This window comes from Aulostomus chinensis, chromosome 3, assembly GCF_037954235.1.
Source record: "Aulostomus chinensis isolate RoL2024-O1b breed Wild chromosome 3, RoL_Achi_v1.0, whole genome shotgun sequence".
NCBI lineage: Eukaryota > Metazoa > Chordata > Actinopteri > Syngnathiformes > Aulostomidae > Aulostomus > Aulostomus chinensis.
In genome coordinates, this window is record NC_141322.1 from 19863295 (window position 1) to 19883971 (window position 20677).

General features: G+C 40.2%; 1 protein-coding gene across 1 annotated transcript in view; it reads right to left on the reverse strand.

The window, feature by feature from the left end:
- Positions 1-18907, reverse strand: part of slc38a3b (solute carrier family 38 member 3b) — a 28015-nt gene extending 9108 nt beyond the window's left edge. The window contains exons 1-8 of the mRNA XM_086199391.1: positions 18531-18907; positions 8882-9058; positions 8480-8500; positions 8264-8345; positions 8007-8122; positions 2566-2639; positions 1829-1921; positions 1208-1289 (exon numbers count right to left, since the gene is read on the reverse strand). Of these exons, the coding sequence (XP_086055517.1) occupies positions 1208-1289; positions 1829-1921; positions 2566-2639; positions 8007-8122; positions 8264-8345; positions 8480-8500; positions 8882-8985 (572 nt within the window). The 5' untranslated portion in view covers positions 8986-9058; positions 18531-18907. The remainder of the gene's footprint in view (positions 1-1207; positions 1290-1828; positions 1922-2565; positions 2640-8006; positions 8123-8263; positions 8346-8479; positions 8501-8881; positions 9059-18530) is intronic.
- Positions 18908-20677: the final 1770 nt, after the last annotated feature.

The following is a 20677-nucleotide window of genomic DNA, read 5'->3' on the forward strand; positions in this document are numbered from 1 at the left end:
TGAAATCTCATTTAAGAATACTTACAGTATCTTCTTTAAAATAAAAAAAACTGCCCAGAATAGGTTTTATCTTCATGTCCACTTAAGTATAGAATGTTTGTATTTTAGTATCTATACATTTTTTATCTTTAAACATCATCACGACTGCTCAGATTTATACATTTCTAGAAACAGGTGTATATTTTTATCCTTTAAGAAATCTAAAATGAAAGGTACAGGCCTGACTATCAGCCACTCATCATTGCTCTCTATTTTAAGAGCCACGAGTCATAAATAGAGTGCCAGCCCCAGCGCCAGTCCCTCATTCCTCTTTCCTCTCCTAACCCGATGGATCTGAGCAGCAAGAGGCGTGTCGAGTGGAAATGTACAGTGTGTGTCTTGGACGAGGGCTTGAACTGACCTGTCCTTATGCTTGGCCTCAGAATTTGGCACTCGTGTCACACCACCTGCTGCTGTCATTTGTGTGTTAGTGTGCGTGCAGAAACACAAAGAGGCAACCAGAGTGATAATACTTCATGCGTCAAATTTTTATTGTAGCTAAGCCACCGAGCCTGACGTAAATACGCACAGATATACGTATAACCTGATCCCAGCCCAAATAAATCAGTGTTAAAATGTATTCACATGCCCTTTAGAGAGCTCAGGCCCATATATAAGAGTTGTGAGAAGGCCATGTCCCAAGATGGGAAAACACAATAACACACAACAGAGTGACAGGTTTAGATGGATGTCACTGATGAACGTCAGAAAAAAACAAGTGATATTTTGCTACACAGTGTAAAAAGTATAGAAAATTGTGGAAAGGACTGAATGAGGCTCAAATGCCCTTTGAGAACAAAGCCTGTTTTTCGATTCAAACAGGCAGCTGGAATCCTCTTCAGTCCCCCATGGCCTTATTTAGAGTGTCTGTGGCTTGACTCTGACACGATCACAGCTTGCCTGCACAAGCTGACAGCACTGAGGGTGGATGTTGTGTATATACATAGCTGACTGCTACCAAACCGTGCCCCTTCGTTGCTCAGTCAATTGCAAACCTCCATTCTCAACACACCCCCCCTGTGCTGAATCAATGAATGGTGCAATATGAATAATCACCACCCACAACCTGTCAGGGTCCTTGACCTTGTACGTAATACCTGCACTGTGGACCAACAGCTGCTGGGAATCTCAGGCCCAGAGATGTTAAAGCAACAAAGCACATACTCACTCAGAGCTGGGATCTGCCTTCAAGAAAGTTTGAATGACCAGCGGTAACTCCGATTTCACAATGTACAAGTAGCTGGACATCGCTGCAATAGAAAGGAAATATAAACAAATGTGGCCAAGCAAGCTTGAATGTGAGAGGGCATCAGGGACAAGGAGACACTTATCACACTGAGTCCATGCAAGTGATGGGGTGAGACAACAAGGTCATATCCTCTGTATTTCCTCGAGTAAGTTGTGGGAAGTTAGATATCAGGAACACAACTTATTTGATATATACGGTTTATCAAAGCTTTAGTGCATCATATTTTCATATAAATTATTGCCCCTTACATTCAAGCTGTAGCAAAAGGAGTTCTCAAATTGCTCATCAAATTAATCTCTCTGTGGGATGATTCATACTGAGCTCTCTGGTGCTATACGGGCAGAGCGCCAGAGGCTGGCTACAAGTTTCTCAACGTCTTGCACGTGTCTCATGATTCATCAGGTAAAATACAAAACATGAGTGTATTTAAGTACAAAGAGGGAAAGGGAGCAGCCTCATAGATATTAGGCCATGAAATGATCTTGAATGTTTGTTGACAGTTGACATAATTGTGAAAACAAAGTCATAATGGTTTCTCACCTCCGATATTCTGCAGAGTGATCGCTATACCAGCAGCCATTTTTCCAGGAGTGCCAAAGGCTCTGAATCCTAGCTGTTCATAGGCTCGAATTCCTGAAAGTACAGTTCAACATCATCCGTTATTGTTGCAGAGTTGCCTCTCACAGCAGAAATAATAAAAGGCTTTTAGAAGAAGTAAATTAATAGAGAGAATGCGCGTCTTTGGTGGGCTGAGAAGCATTTGACATTTTCCCAGCTTTAGCAGTTGACTAAATATTACAGACACTCTCTAAAAAACAACAATTCGTTCTTTTTCCTTTTCATCTTCTAAGCCATAAGATAAGTTAAGTGGACTGGGAACCAAAACTTCCAGTATTTATCATTCTGACATAAACATCAATTTCATTGTAGATGACTACTTGTGTGTGTGTGTGTGTGTGTGTGTGTGTGTGTGTGTGTGTGTGTGTGTGTGTGTGTGTGTGTGTGTGTGTGTGTGTGTGTGTGTGTGTGTGTGGTCACACTAGACAGACAAGAACACTCTTTTAACTTTGAATCCTTTTTGAGATTAATTTTCAGGATGTTTGGTTAAATTTTGTTGCACAATCTTAAATCACTTTAACTGTGTCTTTTACACTTTCCTTCATCAAGTATCCAGAATTACACGTACCGTCACGTCTTCTTATCATTTTAAAAACAGATCAACGCAATGGACGGCTGAACTATTTCTTTACAAAGGGCTGAGGCACCGGAAGGCTTACCCACAATTCCAGAGGATTTGAGCAGCAGATGAATGGAATAGGATGACAAGGCTGCTACTGCGGTCAGAAGAAACCTGTGACACAAAGAGAGAAGTCACACTGCTGCATCTTCTACTACAACAGCTTCTACATCCTCACTTTGATTCAAATCTGGATAGTTCCAGTCTGTTTCTTACTTATTACATTCATTCACTTGTTATCTGCTGCTACCCTGTGATATCACAAGCTACAGGAGAGACTAAGATCAGTAAATCTTTAACATGTTTTAGTTTTCCAGGTTATCCAGGGTTGGTTAAGGGAGGTTTGCATCTCCAGCGGGGGAACCAGACTTCCCTTTCCCTAGCTACATTGGTCAGTTCTGTCACGGGAATCCAGAGTTGTTCCCAGGCCAGTGTGGAGACATAATCCCCTCACCTGGTCCTCAGTCTGCCCCTTGGCCTCCCCCCAGCTGGATGTCCCTGGAACGCCTCCCTAGGGAGACAGCCAGGAGGCATCCTTACTCATGCCAAAACACCTCAACTGGCTTCTTTCTGCGCACAGAGTCAGCAGCTCCACTCTGAGTCCCTTACAAACTGACCTTCCCACCTCATCCCTCAGGGAGTTACCAGCTTCCCCCATGAGAAAACTCATAGCGTTGGGTTGTATTCACATACTCGTTCTTTCAGTCCCACGACCATAGGTGAGAGTGGGAAGGAAGCTTAACCAGTAGATCGAGAGCTTTGCTTTTCAGCATTTTTTTTTTCAATGCTTGAAAAACATTTTCAGTATGCCTGGGAATCTCAACTTCCCTGGCAGCCTCAGCTGGATGCCACTGAATCACATTCTGCTTCTGTACAAATGAGCTCATTTGCTTTATAACTGAACAAATAGTCAGCATGTTATTGTTCAGAAATTAAGTCATTTTATCAATACACTCCATTGATGAAGGTCAGTAGTCCTACACATGAATGGATATTTCTCATAACCCCTCCTACACAGGCTCTGAGCTCTGAGCAACGAAGCACATGGCTTCGTTTCCACATTCTTGATGGGTCAGAGGCCGATCCTACATCCATCACCTTTCCCAGGACTTTTACGCAAAGCATTTTTGGATAGGTGACGACCCAGAAGCTACAACAGAGATGGGGATCACTACAGACATATGGAGGCCAAATGGCTGCATTACCACGTCAAATAAAACCCTCCAACATCCATAAACTATTAAATGAGCATTTAATTGACTGGACTGTGTTGCATCTCAAGAAAAGTGAAGTTTTGCTTGAATGAGAATCATTCGTCTCTGGAGTCCTTGGTGAAATATTCAGCAAATCACCAGGCTTTTCATGACTGCCCTATTCCCATGTCTCACTGGAAATATGTCCAGGAAGTCTGAGAATATCTATTTGTGTATCAGCTGGTGGACGCATGAAAAGGTCAAAGAAATGTCTTAGAGGCATCGACATCAGAGCAAAAGCAAATCAGCTTATTTTACTTCTAAAGTGTTCAGATGCATAAAAGCTTGTAAACTGGTATTAAATATAAATGGTAAGGTTCATGCCTAAAAAGCTCTTGTGATTGATCTTAGGTTCAGCTTCAGGTTTTTTCTCCCTCCATGTTAAGTTCTCGAGTCGAATTAACAGGAATATTCCTTTAATTTGGGGGGGGGGGTGTAATTCTAATTCAATTTAACCTATCATATTCAGACAAAAATATAAAAGACTGTTATTCTCATAAGGAGATATGGATGCAAACATTTGTCACTGAGATCTTTAAGATGAAAATTTTGACTTCTTTTATTTATTTGAATAGATTCTTTCAGTGTGTGCAGGGGCGTGGCCTAAAAGCCCTCCAGTAATGTAAAAGGCGCTGATGATCTGTGCATGTGATGGAAGAATGCACAGTGCACAGTTAAATACACCAACGGGCCCAGTTTACTCTTGTTCATTTCCATGAATTCCCACACAACATAAATATATAATTCCAGAGCTTTATTTCTGATGGAAATTTTCAAAATTTACTAGAAAATTTGCATCCCTCCATTTTGGGTATCATTTTTTTTCTAACTTTTGTTCGAAAAAGATTTTGAACAAGTGCCATGAGGTCAGACTAATCAACATTGTTCTGAGGTGAAACTATTTCTACTGTGTCATGGAGAAAATGTCTGAGTGGGTCGAAAAGTCTCAGGTCATTCTCGGGAATGTTAAGTCAACACACTCAGGTAATAAAGGCGCCTAACAGGTTGTTTTGTTAACACACAAATGTTACTATGAGAGTCACAGCTCCCTAGCAATGGTTTCTTTACGTTAAAAAAGGGTCACAAAGAGGTTACATGTAATGTATATATACTTTCAATTGCTTCTATTATTTAATTTAAGCTTCCATGATGAATGTGCAACTTGAAAGCTCCACAAGGCCGCCTACTTGGCCGACTTCCTGAGTTGAGCCTTCATCCGGACAGTCCTGCTGCTTGTTCTCTACAGCTGCACCAATATAAATCTGTAGTTATATGCCTTGTTTCATATAAGCTGAAGATCTAAAAAAAAAAAAAGTCTTTCCATATTGGAATACAAAAGAAAATGTCAAAGGAAATCTTCTCAGATGCACTCGGTGCCAAATGTCTCCACCAATTTTCTCAGGAACTGGCCCTCTGGTTTTGTCGTAATCCTGCTGGCAGACAAACAAGCGGCGCTGAAAGCCTAACCTCATCAGTGGAGGTAACAATCAGGAGCACCAAGGTCATGTGTGGAGTAAATGAGTAATCCAGGTGCCCCATGTAGGGTCTTGGGGCTTTAATTATTCTTGGCTATGGCCGTTATGGGGTGTGTATGCGTCAACGAGGGCAGAGACATGAGCCCTAGAAAGGGAGTAAAAATAGAAGTCGTCCCATTATGGGACATGATCTTTTACAGGATGCCATGTCAGATACTAAATCTCTTCTATAAGTAACCAGCTCCATCAATGATAGGCCCACTCCCAAGTAGAAGTATCTTCTATACTTGGTCAACAAATAGATCTAAATAAAATACACAAATTTATACAACAAAATATATATATATAATTACAATTTAAGTAATGTTTTATTTGCGGATATATAAATAAATCCTATAGGTTTACAGACAGTTAAAATACTTAGCGAATGACTGAACGAGCAGCTGAGCAGATATGAACTTTCAGATGACAGCAAGATGAGATCTCTAATATTTTAACAAGCAGCCAACTGAACGTGTACAAGTACCATTAGAGCAGAGTATGATATAGTTACTGTACATTCTAGTAGAAGAGTTTGAGAACGCCCTCATCTCATCAAGAACTTAAAAAAAAAACGATCCTCTATTATGTAATACCTAATGAGGAGGAGTGATATGGTGAGTAGGAATATATCTTCACACATCTTTGCAGAATTTAGCCAAAGACTGTGATTACACTTAATCGAGCACAGTTAATTTCTTTGTGTTAAACCTGAGGATCACAATGTTTCCCATACAGAATAAAATGACACATAAAATCATGCATATATTCAGATGTACATATTTATATTAACACACACACACATATATAAATAAATAAATAAATATATATAAATATATATATATATATAAATATATATATATAAATATATATATAAATATATATATATATATATAAATATATATATATATATATATATATATATATATATATAAATATATATATATATATATATATAAAGTCAACAGATTTCAACCAGGAGGTTGGGGGTTTGAATCCCAGCCATGGAAAGGGGACATCCAATAAGGGTCCTTAGGCAAGAGCGCTAATGCTACCCTGAGTGATACAAATAATAGAGTCATAGTGGCTCAATACAAGAGCTGCTGACCTGAGAAGGAAGATCGTGAACCAACAGGAATCTTGGAACCTCCAACCCACACCGATGTTAAGTACCCTCAGATCTACTCATGGATGTAAATGCTGCGCTGAATACAATACCTACAGAAGGTACAAGCTAGACATGGACATGGAGAATAAGATACCCTCCATAGAAGAGAATGACAGAGGCCAAAATAAAGGCAACAAGAAGTTAGTCAACTAACAGAGCTGCTGCGAGGAAATATTATGGATAAAGGGGTGCCCCGGGAATACACCAAGCTATCCATACCAGAGGCACTGCCAAACAAAGGCTAACAGCTCTGGTCACCTGACTGAAGAGACTCACCAAGGAAGTATAGGCCAGGAGAATAACCAAGATGTTCTCCATTGACCCAGCTGAAGTGTACTCCCACTGGCAGGAGAATAACAACCAACCAGGCCCACCAAGAGCTGAGATAGAAAAGTACTGGAAAGGCCAATTGGAAAGAGAAGCCTAATGGGCCTGACAACTGAACACAGAAACCCCCCAGAACAAGAACCAGTAACCATCTGGCAGACTTCCAGGACAGAGTGTCAAAGATGAAGAGCTGGACAGCACCGAGCTGGAAGATGCTGGGCTGGACAGAGGCACTCATCATGGCGGCACAAGAGCAGGGCCTGAGTACAAGAGCCCTAGAGGCCAACGTTTACCACACCAGATCAGACCCAAAGTGCAGGCTGTGCAATGATACCCCTGAGACAGTCCAACACATAGTAGCGGGGGGTTACATGCTAGCCACAAAAGCATACATGGAGAGGAACAACCAAGTAGCAGGGATAGCATACAGAAACATCTGTACCCAGTATGGACCAGAAGTATCCAAATCCATACCATCAAAATTGCTTGAAAACAACAGGGCTAGGTTGCTGCAGGACTTCAGCTTCCAGACTAACAAACAGCTGCTGGCAAACCAACCAGACAGAGTAGCACTCAAAATACTGTGGTTCTGGGACCACTGGCTGGAATGCATTCATGTTGAGGACAGAGGGGCCTGTGACAGCTCCAGGGAATGATCGAGGCATTTTGCTTCAGTTAAAGTCATCAGACACAAGATGGCCTTCTACTAGTATCGCCTCACCCTTACAGTATCTCAATCAAATTACTCTCGTTATTCCCCACCTGTCTAACCTTTTTCCGCAGGAAATACGTCACAATATAGCAGATTAACAGTCATGAATTACCATATTTTAAATGTCCTCAACTGTAATCCCTCAGAAAGAAACAGTTTGATTATTAGCAATACTGCAACTGCACTTCACTATTCAATATTCAACTTCTCCTCCTTCCCACTGGATTGTCACCACACACACACATACACACACACACACACACACACACACACACACACAACACACAGTTTACATTTCAACACAGGTGACTGTGCTAGTTTTTGATAAGAAAGGAAGATGTGTGTGGTGCCCCATGAGAGGACGTGATGTTAGAAATCTGATCAATCAATCTATCTATCTATCTATCTATCTATCTATCTATCTATCTATCTATCTATCTATCTATCTATCTATCTATCTATCTATCTATCTATCTATCTATCTATCTGTTGTATTTATTTACTCACAGGAAGAGGAGGATGCCGGTGTTGGCCATGGCGTAGGCCAGTCCAAGGATTCCACTTCCCATAATAGCATTACCCAGGTTGAAGACAGACATACCAAAAGAGGTTTTTCCCTCAAACTGAGGAGGAAAACAAAAGCTTACATTAATTTTAGAGCTGAAGAAAACAAACATGATGGTCAAACTCCTCCATGTGTCTATAAAGGTGTGAATTTATTGTCTGAGCACTTGACAGTGCAAGAGCCCTCTTGTTACACTTACGTCTGTGAATCGCATGGGCTTCTTTCCATCTCCACTTGGCAAAAACTCCTCACTCTCCAGTCCTCCATCGGGGTCATCAAATCTAGACGGGACACGTTCATGGCTGTTACGGTCTCTACATGTCTTGATAAGACTGTACACACGCTGTATTAAAAATCACGTGTTATATATTTTGGCTCATATTAAAATCCAATACACAGTTAAATCCTGTCATACCTGACTGTTTGAGTGCCATTTCTGTGCAAGGATCCGCCCATCGACGTAAGCACCAAATAAAGTAAACATGCATTTGAAAACAGCAAACATGATGCAGGAATTAAGACATGTTTAATGTGACTCACACAACACCTGTTATCCTTAATATGATATTCTTATCACAGGGGGAAAAAATGTAACAACTGTACTTTTTTTTTTAGCTTTAGTTTACAAGAAATACTACAACTATTTTTCACACAAGTTTAACTACAAATCCAAACATTCTAATCACATGCTGCATTAAAACGCTTTACTAGCATCTAAGCAAAACTGCAGCGTAAACACAGGAGTCGGTGTGTGTGTGTGTGTGTGTGTGTGTGTGTGTGTGTGTGTGTGTGTGTGAGAGATGAAAGGACCACTCACTGATCCTCCTCTAGTAGCGTCTTCATTGGCACACCCACATCATCGCTGAGGTCGTGACTCTTCCCGTTGGTTAAGATGCTCATCTCTGACTGAGTAGGTTCCATTATTCAACTGGTAAGAGATTCTCTTAGCTGTGCGTTCAGTGAAGACGATGGTTCCCAGTCATTCAACGCGTTCCTGAGGAGAGGGAGAGAGGACATGAGTCACACGTGTACCGAGTGGTGACTGCTTGTTCTAACATGAGTGATTCCCATAAATAACAGCAAAAGCTTTTTCAGAACACTTTGCATGTTTAAAAACCCACAGAACAGATTTTCTTTGAGTCTTTTTTCACGTATGGGGTTCACTATGAATGAGTTTTTGATTGTTTATTTCATATGCAACAACTGAACCTGAAGTGTGAGTTAATGGGATTATTTGCCAGAGATTGTCGATGGAATCTGAAGTCTATCAGCTAAATCAGTTTCACCAGTAAAACTGAGGATGTGGAACTCAGCAATATGCTGTCTTCATATTCGTCTCTTTGCATTGTGAGAGAATGGTAATGGCCATGCATGATGAAGTGGGAGTATATGAAACACATGACAAAATAAATAACGTTGCTGTTACTGACAGAAGTTCTTTGCCTCAAACTAATCTGATGTGAAGCTGTACCTCCTTTTCTTTAGTCTTCATATCTATTTTTCTCTCACATTCTAATCATTAAAGGCTGAAATTACATTTCAAGAGTTCTACAATGTTGCATTGCTATAGCAACATAGCTATCGTATGAATAGTTCCCATGTTGAACATTAACATGTCTCTTGTGTGTTCAATGAGGGGCGGTGAATCGCGGTACGCAGTATTTGTCTGGTCTCCTCTCTGCTGCTGTGACTTCTACCTTCTTCTGTTGACTCTGTGATTCTCAACTTTCACTCTCATGAATAGCATGTAAATGTAAACGATAAGCTAAGATAACATTTTCTCTCGGTGAGAATGGAAACTTTAGTTTCTATAGTGCTGTTTTACTATTTAAACATACAGCACTGTACAGATTCATGTTTTTATCGATGTAGTGTATGTGATCCTTAACCTATCGAGGCTACTCTGGGAAAGCTATACTTTATCCTTGATGACAGTGACAGATTCATGTTTTCTCTATTATAACTTACTCCTTGACTTTCCTCCCTGAATGTTTCATAAAATAAGATTATTTGTACATTAAAAAAGTTCACGTTATATTTATTTACTTGTACTTTTTATTTTTCATTTCCCATGGATCTCCTTGAAGTTTTATGGCATTATCATCATGCCATTTTTGTAAATTCTTACAACGTAATTCTCCAACTGCATGCATTTACTTTCTGCGAGTCCAAGGTAAGGCATCGCCGCAATCCTCTACCTGGACCATTGATGCAGCTTCTATACGTGTGCGTATGTACATGGGGAAGGCAGGACAAACCAATATGTTGAAATAAATCAAAGTGTCTTCTTTGCTTTGGAGTTTAAACCTTCATCTACTGCGCCTGCCTTATTCAAGAGGGTTTTTTTTTTTTACCTTAAATGGATTGGGTAACACATTTTTGTGATTTCCAGAACATCAGTACTCAGCAAGGCAAATAAGCCCAAACATGGTCAAAGGTCAAGATCTAGCTGACATTTTTTTTTCGTGGTTTTTTTTTTTTTTTTTACTTTTTTGCTCTTGTGTTTAGCATAGTTTATGTCACCCCCCCCCCCCCCCCCCCCATACTCACTCACATTTTAAACAATTGCACAGCGGTCTCTACAGTTTCAAGAATATCACTCAAACTATAACAGCACCTGAAAAAAAAAACAGCTTGCAAAACAGTTATTACTGTATATTTACACTTGTTGACAGTACTAATGAGCGCGGTGTTTGCTGTAACTATGGCTCGGTGAGAAAGTTGGTATCTGTCAAGTGATTTATCACTGGCAACTGGCTATTAGACAAAACAAGCAGCACCTCCCGTAACCCCAAAAGATAAAAAGATGTCTTTGGCTTCGTTTCACAGCTTGAACTCAGAAACAAGGCTGTGCGTTGTTGGCTGTTTCCGCTGTGCCAGTTTACAGCGGCCCAATTGTGTCCCCTGCCAGAACATCACTGTTAGCTAAAGTTCCAGAGGGTGACTGACATTATGCCATTAAGAAACCCAAACCTAGTTGTAGTCCTTCAAAGCTGCTGCCTTATCAGTCACTTATTTGCTCAAAATTGACATAACCCTCAACGTAGCCCAACATGTAAAAGTCCGTAAGTTAAGGTCAATATTTCTCTTTTGCTGATAATTATCATTTCCAACAAGGTCAGATAAAAAAAAAATGAAGCGTACGACACATGATGTCATGTATCATCAGTGACAAACAGGCATTACACGCATGTGATGAGAGTTTTCATCAATAACACACATATTTGAGAATGTGCATCATCACTCTATTTACAGTACACACAGTAGGCTTCTCTCGTGATGTTTTTCCACCCATACAGTACCCGTTCTTATATGGTACCCTTATCAATTTGTGTCCTAACAGGTGCTTAGTGCTTCATTTTAACTGGCCAACATAAAGTGTCCATGATTGTTCCTCTTGTGAAATTGACATGATAACTGGTTTCATAGGTGAGAAAAAATATAGCATAGACAATCATGTGATTCACGACAAGAAGCGTCAGATAAAACAACCTAACTTGACCATAAAATCAGATACAATCACCTTGATAAAACTAAATTTATTTTATTCTGTATAAATGTTTTCTATGTAACATGTTTGATGCTCAAAAGATTGAGAGTAAAATGCTGTAAATTGAGGAAAAGGCCCTGTAAGGTCGGTTACAAAAAGAATGCTGCAACACAGCCTGTCTCATGGTTATTGAATTCTAAATCGGTCACTAAAGTTTACAGAATTTTGCGGTTTAGAATCTGGTTCGTGCTCTTTTTTTTTCCTGAAGTTGCTCAAAATTGCCCTTCTGCCAAATTAATGTCTGGTTAGTGCTCGATTTGGTGGCGTCTCCCATTCATAACTGACTTTCCTATAGCTACACTATCCGGGCCAGTTGGTCACACCTCTCACTATACCTGCTCACTACGCACAGCCTGTACGTTGGGTCTGCCTCAACGTAAACGGTGCGTCAGTGACCTCTAAATCTGGGCCAACTACAAACTTTCTAATATTTACACACTCGGGAGGACACAGTCAAGCAAGAGCCTGAGTACAACAGACCAAACTAAAACAGAGCTGAGACATGTCACATGTAGGCCAAGGACAACCCGAGTCCATTATCAGGTAGCCGTGCACATCATGGCTTCTCAAAAGACCGATAACTTAAGACGCTCTGCTGGTTCTATTCCTGAGATGAAATTGAATCTAGCGATGGATTAATCGCTGGCTGGGTGTCTCAGTGCATCGGGATGACACACGACAGCTGGTTAAAGCTTCACAGATGTGGTTTAATGTTGGGCTGATGACAATTTCCCCCCGCTTTCTCCCGGCTACATTGTTTGCAGATCACCCAAAATGGATCGCCTGGAAAAGCAAGGTTATATTTGATTTGTTGTGTTAATATTAACAGATATTTTTAGAGAAAAGATTAACTTAAACAATGACTGTAATGTCAATATTCCAGAGAAGGTTTGGTTGTTTTTAATCATGCTAAATGCTTGAATAAATGGATAATTGTTTAAACTGTCTTCGTGCCTTAACAATGAATCTAAAAATGAGATGATGGTACAATCTGCTTCAGAGAAAAAGGAAAATCTTACAAAGGTTATGGTTAAAAATCGTATAATAATAATCATATAATCATTAACGTCTTCCTCATGGCAACATCTTTTAATATTGTTAATAAGATGCCACGACAGGTATATTTTCACAGTATAAAGATTTTTGCAATATTTCCAAGTGTTTATGGCGGACTGAAATTAAACAGTCTGTTTATTGCTGTTTGAATTTATTCTGGGATTTTGAATTAGGAATACAACTCTTTATTCAAAACTTTTGGCTGACTTGAGTTTTTTTTAAATGTCAATGATGGTCAGGATTTAGTGTTGCTATGTTGGAGCGATGGCGCACGGCTGTAAGGACTGGATGCAGATCATATTTTAATCTGAATTGTTAACGCAAACAAAAAAGGGATTCGGCCTTTGTTCAATAACTGATTTGAAAAGTCACATTTCTGAGTGTTACATGGTTCAATTAAAACCGTTGGCTGAGGACAGCAAAAAGAAGAATTTTTGAAATGATGCTTTCTGATAAACTACAAACTGTTATATGAACATAGAAATGTCAGTTATGTCACTGTGTGAGCGTCCTCTCCTCGGCTGAGCACCAGGAGCGACGCCACCGTTCTTGTTGTTATGTAACAAATCAGCAACGAAGAGGTACGAGAGTGACAAGTCTCATTCTGAGTAACTGCACTTCACTGATATTTGAAATGTTTGAACAGGTGGGCAGGATGTTGATTACTGTTAAAGCAATAGAAAAGCTCATATATTTAAAAAAAAAAAGGGGGGGGGGCGGATCATTTATCTTCTAACTTTTCCCTGGTGACAGTTCAACATAAGCCAGAGCAGGCATGGTGAGAGTGGGTGAGCACATGTAGATGAGGAGATGCCCATGTGGTTGTGGTGTATCAGGAACAAGCACGAGGTTCAGCCAAGAGAGCCTGGCAGCACCAGCTCATCCACGGCCACGTGCTCGCCGGGGACACAGGAACACATGCTCTCCTCCTGCATTATCAGCCGCCAGCAGCCCCCCAATCTCCAATTCTCCCCCGTCGGTTTATTACAGCGCATTTCTGCAGTATGAAATATTGGAAATAACACATGCACGTAATGTTAATTACTGACCATTAGGGTTATTGGGAACAACTGAAAGTCTATTCATGCCATGTGTCTTCTGCCATAATCGTTATTTACATGTATGTGATATGTATGTATGGATGCGTTTTATATGAAATGACTTCTGAGTGCGAAAAAATGAGTTTGTTTGTTTTTTGCAATGCATCATGCTGCTTTTCAATTGCTTCTGAGCACAATCAATCCAATAAACTGGTGCAAATCAGACTGGAAAATCAAATCTGTAATCTAACAAAAAATACAGCTCACCAAGGGGCATTTTCATGTCCGAGAAACAAACCACAATCCAAATATCATATTTTAACTTTCAGATTTGGATCAAAGTGATAAATGAAGTTATTCGAACCAGGCAAATTTAGATGAGCTACAATAATGTTTCATTCCTCCTCCTATGGAAAAGATGTAACCTAACACTCACGTGACTGAGCTGACTCGCACATCAGCCCCAGAGATTCAAGCCCTGTCTGTTTTTAAAAATCCTAGAAACACAGCGTTTACCTTGGCACTGTGTTAGTGGATCAGGTCTCAGGCGGTTTGTTTTGCCTGACTAATCCAGTCCAACAGGCAACTTTTAAACATTTGGGGGAAAGTGGACAGAACATTCTCCCGATTAGAGAGTTGAAAACAAAGAATATCTAACTACCATCAAGCAGGAATATTCTCTTTAATCTACAGGCTGAAATGTAGAATTTGGCTCATCAGAGGAAAGACGTACAATCCAGACAAGAGCTTTTCATGCATATAAATTCATTTGGCACATCTCTGCAGACGACCGACGCGACGTCACAAGAGGTTCTGGTAAGGACAAGAACAAAAAAAGAGGAAGCGCAAGTGACTCCACAAACCATGTTGCCTCTCTTTCAACGGCATACTTTACATTACACAACATTTCTTTAGAAAGTTAGCAGCTGGTGTTTTGTTCTTTCAATGCTCTGCGATTTATACTTATGAGGTGAACTGCCAGTCAGATGGAGATTATTGGTTTTATACAGCAGTAATGACTGGTAACTGTGTGCAGTTCAGCTTGATTAAAGGCAATAAAACCCCTGAACATGATTCAATACTGAAGTGCCTCTTGGCAAAGGCAGCCATTCGGGATCATCACCAACGCTAACGCTAATATTATTAAATGCTATGGAACATCTAATAAATATCGTAAATTCTTGCTGCGTCCTCATGTCATTCTTTTCATTCTTTCTCACACTCACGTCACACACACACGCAGTCTGAGGGGTCACGACAGGGAGCAGCACTAAAGTGCAAAAAAAAAAAAAAAGAGAGTGGAGACATCATTTAACAAGCTGTTTTACAAAGCAGTTGATACATTCTGTGTTTGAACAAGAATTAAGAAAATTAAGCTCAGCTGACATTTAAATGGTGATTTGCAGAGCAAGATGCCCTTGGCCCCCAAGCCTCTAATATTACGCCTCATTTCCCTTGAGCAACTTCTTATGGGAGCTCAAGAAGTGCCCAAATATTTATCTTATAAATGCAAGACTATCTGATGAGTGACTGACATCTAGCTGAGGAAAAAACAAAACAAAACAGTGGAACATGAGCAGCTTTATAAATACTCTTACATAAGGAATCAGTATCGCTCATTAATTAGGAGTAAGTGTTGACCTTCTGGGGGGGTGGGGAGGTTTCTAGGAAACACTTCAGTAACCTGCAGCTGGCCAATCACACTCCAGGAAAATACTCCAGGCAGCTCTAATGCTTACATGTCAAGACATGCTTGAACGGCAATTATTATCTTATTAATATGCTGCGTTTTTTTTTAAAATAATGGCGACATATCGTAAATCACAGCAAAACCAAGTCTGTTTCTACGCACATGACCTCTTTGTTGTCAGGAGGCCAAAGTGTTTATGGAGCACATCACATGAAAAGTGTTGATGGTGGTCAGGTTTGTATCAGCTGCTGTGACAGGCACTGCAGTGACCCAGTATCACATCACGCGCACACACACACACACACACACACACACACACACACACACACACACACACACACACACACACACACACACACGCCGACTCCTCCTGTGTTTACACTGCAGTTTGGAGAAGCAATTTAATTATTAACATGGGTGTCACAATGTCGGATTGCAAAAACTGGAAAATATACGAGCATCCCAGTCGCGTCCTCACAGATATGTAGCCAAGAATATCACAAATGAGAGCTCGAAACAAAAATGATCAGAAATTAACTATTGTAACTAAATAGTTTGATCCATTTTTCCATTTTCACACGGCAATATTGAAATACCCTAACAGAAACAGAAGTTATAGACTAACATTTTTTGTATCTTGCAGTGGAAAAGGTGGTAAATTTCAGAGTTTTCAAATACAAAAGGCTCCCAGTGGACTACGGCGGCACTGAGATCATTTAGCGGCGACTGTCCCATTGTGAACGAGCTCATTGAAGTGACGCTTTCTACAAAACACACAAGAGACTCTTTTAGAAAAGACTACATGAATTAATTCTGTGTGAGGAAAAAGAACTACATGATACATCAATCCCACAGGATGTTTACAAAAACATCAGTATTTCATGAGGGGTTCAGTGTTTGCTCAAGAGAATTTCAAAGTAAGGTGATCAAACAAGTAACCCCATGTTTACTAGACCACCAACCCACTTCCTGAGCCACACCGTCCTCCACAAAGATAATAATAACCTGACGTGTCTGACACCAGAGACTCGGGCGTACAGATATTCACAGGTCTCTGGTGTGACAGAAGAGCACAGCTGGCTGCTTCCCACATGGATCAAGACTGGGGCTCTGCTCGCCACACACCTGTCCGGCTCCTACTCCAACTCACGGCCACTTTGATGGCTGCGCATGCTGAGGTCACTGACCGAAGCCCCCGGTCTTATCTGCTCATTCTCCACTGTGATGAACCCAGCATGAAAACCCATATAGGGTACTGGGGGCCAAAGTCAAAGCCCCCCCCCCCCCTTCCCACCTCCTCACTAAAAACAACACTGGCTGATTTCAGACTCTGCCCCCTGAATCTACCAAGTTTTTAAAACACTGTGAAAATATGTGGTACCTTGAAAATAATCCTCACTCGAATGTGCAATCTATTTCAGTGTTTCGCATTTTGTCAGCTAGACGGTGAGAGCGTTCATGATAACGATCCACCACCTACGTTCAAGCAAAACTTGTTTCACAGCACTGAAACCTGCCACGCACTTGTCAGCTTTTCCAGTCCGAAGTGTTAAAAACAGCCATGATGGAAACTTGTAGAATCACGAACATTTATATGCTAATGGCATATAGCAAGTGTTATGAACAGGGAACGTAGCAGAGCGGTAGAACATGTCAAACATGGATTTTAAAGGGATAGTTCACATAAAACTCCTGCAACTGACAATAATTTTAAGGGCACAAAAGCCTGACGGTTATTATTTCGATTTGTCATTGAGAAGTAGAAAATTATTTAATGACATGATTTCTACAAGTTCAATTTTTATTTCACCCACAGTCCAAAAACAGATTTCATTCCGGATTCATTTCATTTACGATCATATAAACCTAATTAAAAAGGCTTAATTTAAATGAGGGATGATCTGTGGTGTTTTTGTTTTGTTTTGTTTTTTTTGCACTTTAGCTTTAAATAATACTTAAACAATATGAAATTTCAACATTGATGGTATTCATCATGAAATATTTGATTGAAAAACAGATGGCTGGGAGGTTTTGCCACATTTGCAGCTCAAAGAAAGTATAAAAGGTTTTTTTTTTCTTCTTTTTGTTCAGCCAGCCAACGCATATCAAGCTAAATTCATTTGGTTTGCACAAGTATGTAAAAAATAATTTACTCTAACACACATTGCAGTCAAGAAACACAGAGGGGAACCTTTAAATTTCCTGTTATGCAAAAACATTATAAAAACATTATGATCCCACACACACACACACACACACACACACACACACACACACACACACACACACAATTGCATGTGTTAGGCTCTGTCAGCAGTCCTAATGTGCAGCACACAGGGAGCTCTTCCCCCACTTGAGTATATTTAGCCTGCAATTACAATGGCAAGGAGCTTTAAATGGCTGCTGCTTGTTCTAGCTGCTGCTTGCATTGCACATGAGCAGATAAAATTGAATAATCTGCCAACATAATCCCAATCAAACAGACTATCATCTGGAGAAACATCATGAGTTACAAGCCTAAGGAAAAGAACTATGTCTGGGCGTCATGGACTTTGACGCCACCAACACATGAAGCAGCTAAAGCAGCTAACTATATTAGAGATTTTTAGAAATCATAAATGAAGACATTTGCCTCATATAAAAAAAAACATAAATTAACATTTGAAGTCATTTGATAGAAACTAAGAAACACTGATTTCAAGTATCTGATGGTTTTTTAATCTGTAATTTATTAGGTGTGTATGTAAAACAGGCAGAGAGAGAGACAGAGAGAGAGAGGGGGGGGGGGGCATTAACTGGACAACAATCTGTCACCGGGTCGTGGAGCCACGTGGTCATGACATCTGGAACTTGGCGCTCAACGCACACAGAGGACACACGCGCTTCATTTCTATCGATTAACCCCCCGGTAAGAGACAAAGCACCGGTGCCATTTGGTCGATTTAGCCCCAGATATCTATAATATCTATTCCCCCCAGTGCTATGTATCTCTATTAAATAATCCACATTAATACAGCCAAGCCTGAAGATACCAGTAAGTCCAAAACACACACACACACACACATTCCTCAAACAAATATATTACATTTAACGCACAAAAGTCGTTCCGTGGAGAAGTGTTGAGTCTTACCAAAGGCTGGTCTCTGTCAAAGCTCTCAGGTTAACTCCTCCGTTGACAAGAACCTCGTCTTCCTCCTTACTGCGGTGATGTTCTCAGTCAATCAATCGTAGCGAGTTCGATTCGTGTGTATTTACGCACATTCGGATCGTCGCTCTTCACGCCAGCAGCAAGAAATGCGCTCAGAGAAAAAGCATTGTAAGAGACACTAGAAAGCCCGGTTGTGGGGGGTCGTTCTAGGTCCGCCTCCTTTGCTTTGCCCCCCGCCTACTCACACCCATACCTCACACATCCTCTTCTGCAGTAATTTGACGCCCAAGAATGGTGCGTAAAGTTAAAGTACTTCACTTCGTCCGGTAATTTGTTGCATCAAAAAAAAAAAAAAAAAGATTAAGTAAATAAATTACAATTATATTAAAAAAAAAATCGCAGCACTCGCAATGAGTACTACCCTGTAAACATATGACACACATATTTATTGCAGTTTTTGCCCCACAGGTGTGATAAGTATTTTTGTTTGTGAATATTGTTTTTCATATTCTGTGAGTACTGCTTCTTTCAGCAGCTTCTATACATCATGCAAGGAAAAAAAAACAAAAAACAGGAATATTCAGGTTTTAATTTTGTCACAAAGATGAAAGGTCTGGTGTGTTACTGCCATGTCCCAAACTGTTCAACAAAAAAACTTGAATTATGACCTACAAAATGTTTAACTTGGAACAGCGCAAAAAGGGCAATGTATTGAGGAAATCTGAACTGAAAGAGCTCATGTGAACATCAGACGGACACCGTTAGGCAATATTTGCAGCTTTGTTCGGACCACAAGGCATCAAAATGGAACATAACGTGACGCTTCATCTCTGAAGAGCTGACAGGATGTTGTAATGTCTCTAACTCTTTCTAGCATCATCCTGTCAGGTTATTGATGCGCAGAGATCATGCTATTATTTTGATCCTCATTTCCTCCTCCAGCAACTGTTTGACGCTCACCACTGCGCCAACTAACACGAGAAGACCTTGATCTTTATAGACTGTGACGCGATTCCTGCCCATCAGGGTGATTCTCCATCTGAGGACAATCCATGCGAGGACTCTTGAGTCTTCTTGGTGCCACAGGTTGAGCTCCAATAAACACCAGCAGCGGGTCTTAGCAGACCTTAGTTTCATATTTGAACATATTTTCTTAAAGGAAGTTATGTAAAAGTTTTTTGTTTTTTTTTTACAAACACTTGTGATTTTTGTGTGAAACAAGGATAACTTACCACATTTTGTGTAAAAGCTAGGTTCTGATCTCAGTATTTTCAGGATATTTTTATCAAACCAAATTTTTCCTGTTCGCTTCATTCTTGATATTTGAAAAAAACAAAAAAACAAAACCTAAATCTTTTTAGTTCAGGCTTCACAAGAATCACCATTCACATTCAAGCGACAGAGCTGGTTAACTGTTTTTTTTTAAGTTGTTTTATCAATCCAACAACTCTTCCGCCCACTGGGATACGAACACGTTCACTTCATCTGCACAGTAAAAACTATTCACCCCAAACCAATGACTGGTTCTGAATCCAAACATGGCTGAAAAAAATTAAAACATAATCTGGGTTTAGTTCACAAGCGGTGGTCATTTCGCCGTTCTAAAACAAAGGAAGCTGTATGTATGTCGGATTTATGCTCCAATTGCACGGAACAGCCTGTGTTTGAGTCTGTGAGAGGTATCACGCGAAAATGGTCAGCGAGTTCTCCTTCTCGTGAAGAAAACGTTTTTGTTTGGATAACTAGAGGTTTCGAAGTGTCTGGAAATATTGTCGGTATGGAAAAGTTTTGCTGTTAAGTCTGCTGGAGGTTTCAAACCTCTTCAGTAATTTCTTTTTCAAGACACACGATCCAAGCTTTAAATTTTAGGAATGGTGTTTTGTTTTTTTGTGACTATTTACCACCAAAGCCCATCTTAGTCCTGTTTAAGATAGTGAAGAAACTCAACCCTACACTTTACCACAAATGCTCTGTTATGCTCCCAAGTGTTCTGGCATCTTTCATCCTTTACTACCATTTCATTTTCCCTCTTTAGCAACTGAACTCGCGTATTGAATACGAGTAAGATGGCAACACTAACATCTTCATAATAGTTGGCATCAGCTAAAGGTAATAAACTGATTAAACGG